This window comes from Anomaloglossus baeobatrachus, unplaced genomic scaffold (assembly GCF_048569485.1).
Source record: "Anomaloglossus baeobatrachus isolate aAnoBae1 unplaced genomic scaffold, aAnoBae1.hap1 Scaffold_65, whole genome shotgun sequence".
Taxonomy (NCBI): domain Eukaryota; kingdom Metazoa; phylum Chordata; class Amphibia; order Anura; family Aromobatidae; genus Anomaloglossus; species Anomaloglossus baeobatrachus.
Window position 1 is genome coordinate 453892 of NW_027445019.1, and position 6687 is coordinate 460578.

At 40.7% G+C, this 6687-nt stretch overlaps 1 protein-coding gene across 2 annotated transcripts in view; it reads left to right on the forward strand.

Moving 5' to 3' along the window:
- Positions 1-5875, forward strand: part of LOC142286283 (uncharacterized) — a 122202-nt gene extending 116327 nt beyond the window's left edge. For both annotated transcript variants that reach the window (XM_075333342.1, XM_075333341.1), the window contains exon 7: positions 3345-5875. In XM_075333342.1, coding sequence (XP_075189457.1) covers positions 3345-5086 — 1742 coding nt within the window. In that variant the 3' untranslated portion in view covers positions 5087-5875. The remainder of the gene's footprint in view (positions 1-3344) is intronic.
- Positions 5876-6687: the final 812 nt, after the last annotated feature.

The following is a 6687-nucleotide window of genomic DNA, read 5'->3' on the forward strand; positions in this document are numbered from 1 at the left end:
GAGTAGGAGTCCGGTAGAGGAGTCTTGCTTGGGCTCAGTATGCAGAGGGGACACAAATGGATCTGATGACACCAGAACCGTCCCGATCGGACCTCCCAGTCCGGAGTTGCGGATCATATTCACTTTGGGATATTATTTTAGACTCAGGACAGGGGTGGGGCAGTACACCCCTGCGAGGTCACCAGGTGGGAGGGGACATGGATTGAGGCCAGTTTGATAAAGACAATGTGGACATTCTTGGCTTGTTTTTATTCGGGGGTCATGCGTGCTATACACATGTGAGGAAGTCCATGAAACCCTGGTCAAACGGCACCCCCTGTGGCCAGACGCATAAGGTAACTTCTTGAACTGACTCTGTTTGTGACCACGTCTTATTTGTAAATGTATTCTGACATTATATATATTCTGTAAATTCCATATTGTATATATTGTAGTTTCTAGTGTGCCCTTAAGGTGATTAAAAATTATATAATTTGATCTTGGGCTGTTCTGTTATCTCGATCCTGAATTCCACGTCTGTGTGCTCGGCGTAATCGATTGGTGGCAGCGAGTTTATGCCAAGGATCATTGTGGGACGACCCGTGAGATCAGGGGCGGATTAGATATATTCTGCCGCAGGAGTTGGGGGAATATATACCTTACTCTCACCGGGAACCCTTCAATCATCGGCATAGTAGAATAGCGACCTCCTTGCTTATTGTTGGGGAATTCCATAATTGGCCTGACTATAAGAGGGGCGCTAGAGAGCGAGTCACATGCTCTGTCTGGTGGAAAGGAGGGGTGTAACTTCCACTTCCCCCTTTTCCTGACACCAACCACCCGGGCACTGGGGGAAAAAGGTAACCAACAGCGACGGTTACCTCCTTACTCCCTGCCCCAACCAGTAACACTAAATATAGTGGAAGAACCAATTGAAACAGAAGGAATTATGCTCATCCTAAAACACATATGGAGCATGTGAAGGACTACCGGTGCCTTCAACCATAAAAGACTAGAGACTGCCTTCAGAATCATGAACCATCACTGGAGAACCTCTTCGCTTTAAACATATGTAAAACGTTATACAGCAATTGTGCCATAACATTACCTCCTGCAGGCGGAGAACGCCACTGGGATATGGCACAATTATATCAAGTGTTAAAACCCTTGTGAAGTATTATCACCTTTTAGACCCTGCTCTTGGTGTGGTCTAACAGCCACCGTAGCTGGCAGACTTAGATTTTGTAATTTAATCTCAGGTTGCCATGTTAACGATCTCGCTCTCGTAATTCCGTCACTGCGGTCCTGATTGGGTGGGAGAGAGAGTCTGCTCCTTATCCCAGCCTCCTAAGTGCTGCGATCACTATTAATCATGGCATTTAGTGAGTTAAACAGCCAGGAGCTGTGTAGGCACCGGCCCTTTTCTTGTAGAGCTGGAGTTCCGCTTGTACTTATAACGAGCTCCAAGCGGCAATCATGTTGGTATTATTGGTGGCCAATTGAGAATGAGCCCCTAAAATTGATAACACAATGGTAAAGATTTATTGACCCCTTATTTTAATGTGACATTACATATAAGTTACATGGCGGGAGGCGTCTAGTGAATTTGCTCAAGAGCTTTTACTCGTGTAACTGCATCAAAAATTGCTCGTGTCTTTCCAGACCAACAGGAATGTTTCCTATCCTTAAAAACAAAGGGATTAACCAGGAAGGAGAGGAGGAATCAAGACGGATTATTTGCTGCAAACAATTTAGTTTTATAAAAATTTATTTTGTGCAATTAGGAAGTGGCAATTCAGTGTCACAGATTTCCTGATCCCTCACCAATATGTGATGTACAGGGTGGACCATTTATATGGATACACCTAAGTAAAATGGGAATGGTTGGTGATATCAACTTCCTCTTTGTGGCTCATTAGTATATGGGAGGGTGGTAACTTTTCAAGATGGGTGGTGACCATGGCGTCCATTTTTAAGTTGGACATTTTGGATTCAACTTTATTTTTTCCAATGGAAAGAGGGTCATGTAACACCTCAAACGTATTGAGAATTTCACAAGAAAAACAATGGTGTGCTTGGTATTATTGTAACTTTATTCCTTTATTAGTTATTTACAAGTTTCTCTTTGTTTACAGCCATTGACATTTCACAGAGGTTAACACGTGAGGAGCAGATAGAAATTGTGTTGATGTCTGGTGAATGCATTACCCGGGTCATTGGAGCAGATTTCAATGCAAGACACCCTACGAGACCACCCATCTCCCATGCTACAGTTAGCAAACTGCTTTCCAAATTTCGTGAATCAGGTTCAGTGTTGGATTTGCCAAAATGTGCACGCAAGAAAACTGTCACTAATGAAGAAACATCAGTGCCTGTCCTAGCTTCATTCAGCAAGTGCCCACAGCGTACCACTCGGCACATGTCGCTGGAGAGTGGCATCCGTCCAACATCCCTTCGTCAGATATTAGCTATTCATAAATGGCACCATTAAAAAAATCCAGCTGCTGCAGCATCTCAACGATGATTACTTGAATTTGCTACAAGCTGATGTGTTGCCCTCTTTATGCACTGAAGATGGCACGTTCACTGAGTTTTTCCAGCAAGATGGTGCACCACCACATTATGGGTGCCGGGTCTGAGCATTGCTACATGAACAGTTTCCTGGAAAGTGGATTGGTCGTCGTGGGCCAGTTAAATGGCCACCAAGGTCTCCCAATCTGATCCCCTTAGACTTTTATCTTTTGGGTCATCTGAAGGCAATTGTCTGTGCTGTAAAGATACAAGATGTGCAGCATTTAAAACAACGGATACTGGAAGCCTGTGCTGTATTTCTTCTGCAGTGTTACTTACTATCAGTGTGTCAAGAGTGGAATAAGAGGATTGCACTGACAATCCAATGGGCAGCACTTTGAACACATTTTATAAGTGGTTATAAAATTGTAAATAACTAATGATCAAATAAAGTTACTTTAAAATTAAGCACACCATTGTTTTTCTTGTGAAATTCTCAATAAGTTTGATGTGTTACATGACCCTCTTCCCATTGAAAAAGATAAAGTTGGATACAAAATGGCCACCCTGGTCATCACCCATCTTGAAAAGTTTCCCCCCTCCCATATCCTAATAAACCACAAATTGGAAGTTGAGATCACCAAAAATTCCAATTTTATTTAGGTGTATTCATATAAATGGCCCACCCTGCAATGCAGGTTACATAGCCGGTGAAATTATTGAATGGGCTCCGGAGCTTTGGCTCAAAAACCTGCATCAAAAATGACGTGTTATTCTAGTCTACTAGAAATATTTGTTAATTTGTCTGAGCTGTGATTTAAAAAATGAAAAAATAATCTTTTTATCTCCAACAGAAAATGCAAGTGATCATTCTGGAGGAAATGTGATGTTATCACTAGAATGTAATGTAAAAGATGAAGAGAACATATGTCAGTCCTCAGGAAAAGACCTCATTACCATTAATGTACATCAAGAAGATTCTGTTAAATGCAAGAGAAATCACACAAGAGAGAAGAAATCACACTCCTGTTCAGAATGTGGGAAATGTTTTAAAGTAAAATCACATCTTGTTACACATCTAAGAATTCACACAGGGGAGAAGCCGTACTCATGCTCAGAATGTGGGAAACATTTTTCAAAGAAATATCATCTTACTAGACATCAAAAAATTCATACAGGAGAAAGGCTGTATTCATGTTCAGAATGTGGAAAAGGTTTTATAGATAAATCAGATCATTCGAGACATGAGAAAATTCACAAAGTGAAGCCATATTCATGTTCAGAATGTGGGAAATGTTTTATTATAAAATCACAACTTGTTAGGCATCAGAGAATTCATACAGTAGAGAAACCATATTCATGTTCAGTATGTCAGAAACGTTTTACACATAGATCAAGAAGTATTATACATGAGAAAGTTCACACAGGAGAAAAGCCGTATTCATGTTCAGAATGTGGGAAATGTTTTAAAGCGAAATCAAATCTTATTCAGCATAAAATAAGTCACACAGGAGAGAAGCCGTATTCATGTTCAAAATGTCAGAAACGTTTTACATATAAATCAAGCCTTGTTGAACATTTGAGAGTTCACACAGGAGAAAAGCCGTTTTCATGTTCAGAATGTGGGAAATGTTTTGAAAGTAAAGCAAATCTTATTAAGCATAAAATACATCACCCAAGAGAGAAGCCGTATTCATGTTCAGAATGTCGTAAGTGTTTTACTACAAAATTTCATCTTGTTATACATCAGAGAATTCACACAGGAGAGAAGCCATATTCATGTTCAGTATGTGGGAAATGTTTTACACAAAAATCAAGCCTTCTTACACATGAGAAAATTCACAAGGGAGAGAAGCTGAATTCAGCTTCACTATGTGGGAAACAGTTTAAAGAAAAGTCAAATATTGTTGCACATGAGAGAAGTCACCCTGTAGAGAAGCCGTATTCATGTTCGGAATGTCATAAAGTTTTTAAACTAAAAAGAAGTCTCAATGCGCATGAGAGAATTCACACAGGAAATACATACTCATGTTCCGAATGTGGAAAAGTTTTAATGAGTAAAGCAAATCTTCTTTATCATGTGAAAGGGCATACAGAAGAAAAGACATATTCATGTTCAAAATGTGGAAAAAAATGTATGAGTAAAGCAAATCTTCTTTCTCATGTGAAAATGCACACAGGAGAGAAGACATATTCATGTTCAGTATGTTGGAAATGGTTTACACAAAAATCAAGCCTTCTTAAACATCAGAAAGTTCACATAGGAGACAAGCCATATTCATGTTCAGAATGTGGGAAACAGTTTAATACTGAAGCCCTGCTAAGTGATCATCAAAGAGATCACACTGAAGAGAAGCCATTTACATGTAGCGAATGTGGGATATCTTTTATATATGAATCAAGTCTTCTCAGACATAAGAAAGTTCACGATCAGAGTGTGGAAAATGTTTCTGTAAACAAATCATTTCAAGTTAAATATCCAAGAAGTTACACAGTAGAGAAGCCGTATTCATGCTCCGAATGTGGAAAATGCTTTAGAAGCAAAGACAAGCTTCATACTCATCAGAGAAGTCACACACAGGGGAAGCTGTTTTGATGTTTAATTTGAAACATAAAAAATGTTTTATAAAGCAATTAAAGCAAAAATATCTTTTTTACAAGTCAGTAATATTTTTTGTAGACATTTAAACTTTTTTATTGCATACACTGAAGCTGCCAAGTACCAATATTACATTTACCTGGTGTCAACTGTGACATGGATTCTTTGGGGACAATGATCCTGACAGGCTCTATGATTAGTGATGGGCGATCCCGATCTGTAAAGTTCGGGAATCGTACCGAACAGATAGTGATTGTGTACACGATCCCGATCACGAGCTGTCCTGGGAAGCTCATGTTACAGATTCGGTATGGTTTGGATCCAGGGGCTGTTAAAATAAAAAAAAAAAAAAAAGCACCTTATTAAAAAAACATTATGATCATACTTACAGATCCCGCAATGCGTCATGCAGACAGTCTCCCGGCCGCTTCTGCTTCCGCGACCGATCATTGCTGTGCCGCCCGGTAGCCAGCACTGACTAAAAGGACCTTCCATGACGTCATAGCCATGTGACCAGTCAGGTGTGAATGTTGTACAGACATTGGCTTACATACTGGTCACATGAGTATGATGTCTTCTGAAGGTCCTGTTAACTGAACTTCGACAGTCTCTGTGCGAGTGTCGCATCGCATCACTGAGCACAATCTCCCAACAGGAGCTGGTCAGCCTCATGTGTTTCCACGCTGCTGAGGCGCTCCTGTCCTGAGAGCGTCCGGTGCGGGGTGATGCAATGCGAGACACAAGTGCAATCATACCCTCACTGTCACAAATTAGTAGAATGAGAAAAGGTACTCGCCAAGATGAAATACAATGTCCTTTATTTCATAAAAACGAGGATAGGTAGGAAGAGGATGCGGAGGGTGAGGACCTCTCCCTACCTATCCTAGTTGTTATGAAATAAAGGACCATGCATTTCATCTTGGTGAGTGCCTTTTCACATTCTACTAATTTGTGATTTTTCCTTAATGGTTCCTATGATCGGCACCTCCTATTTTTGTGTCCTAGCTCTCCTTATTAGCTAGTGATTTTTCTGTTGCTAATTTAACTCTTGTTGGAGTCAGTAGTGCTGGACTGTCTGCTTGCTGTGCTTATGTTTCAATACCCTCGCTGTCAGCCTGCTTCTTGCTCTGTAGAGAGCGATGCAGCAGAGCTGACATGGCTTTCTCTCTGCTTTTTGCTTTGTATAGATGCTGTCTGTACAGAATGATGATGCAGACATTGCTGTCCCTGTGAACTACGTCAGACTACGGATTTTTTTTTATAATAAAGATGGAGTCTCTAAATGATTTATTTTGTTTTATTTCTAACAAAAACATTTTTTCTTTGTTTTTTGTTTTTTTTTTTTTTTACTGTTTACTAGAAATTCATGGTGGCCATGTCTAATTTGGCGTGATACCACGAAATTCGGGCTTAGTACCTTCTGAGAATACAAAGCTGGTATTAACTCCTTTACCCAGCGTGCCATCCGGCACCAGGGCCGCTGGGTAAAGCGCCTGGAAATGGCGCTGAGAAACAAGGCGCCATTTCCAGGGCCTGCTGCGGGCTGCCGAGAATCCCAGCTGCCTGTCTTTCTCTGACTGGCGATCAAAATGCGGGAG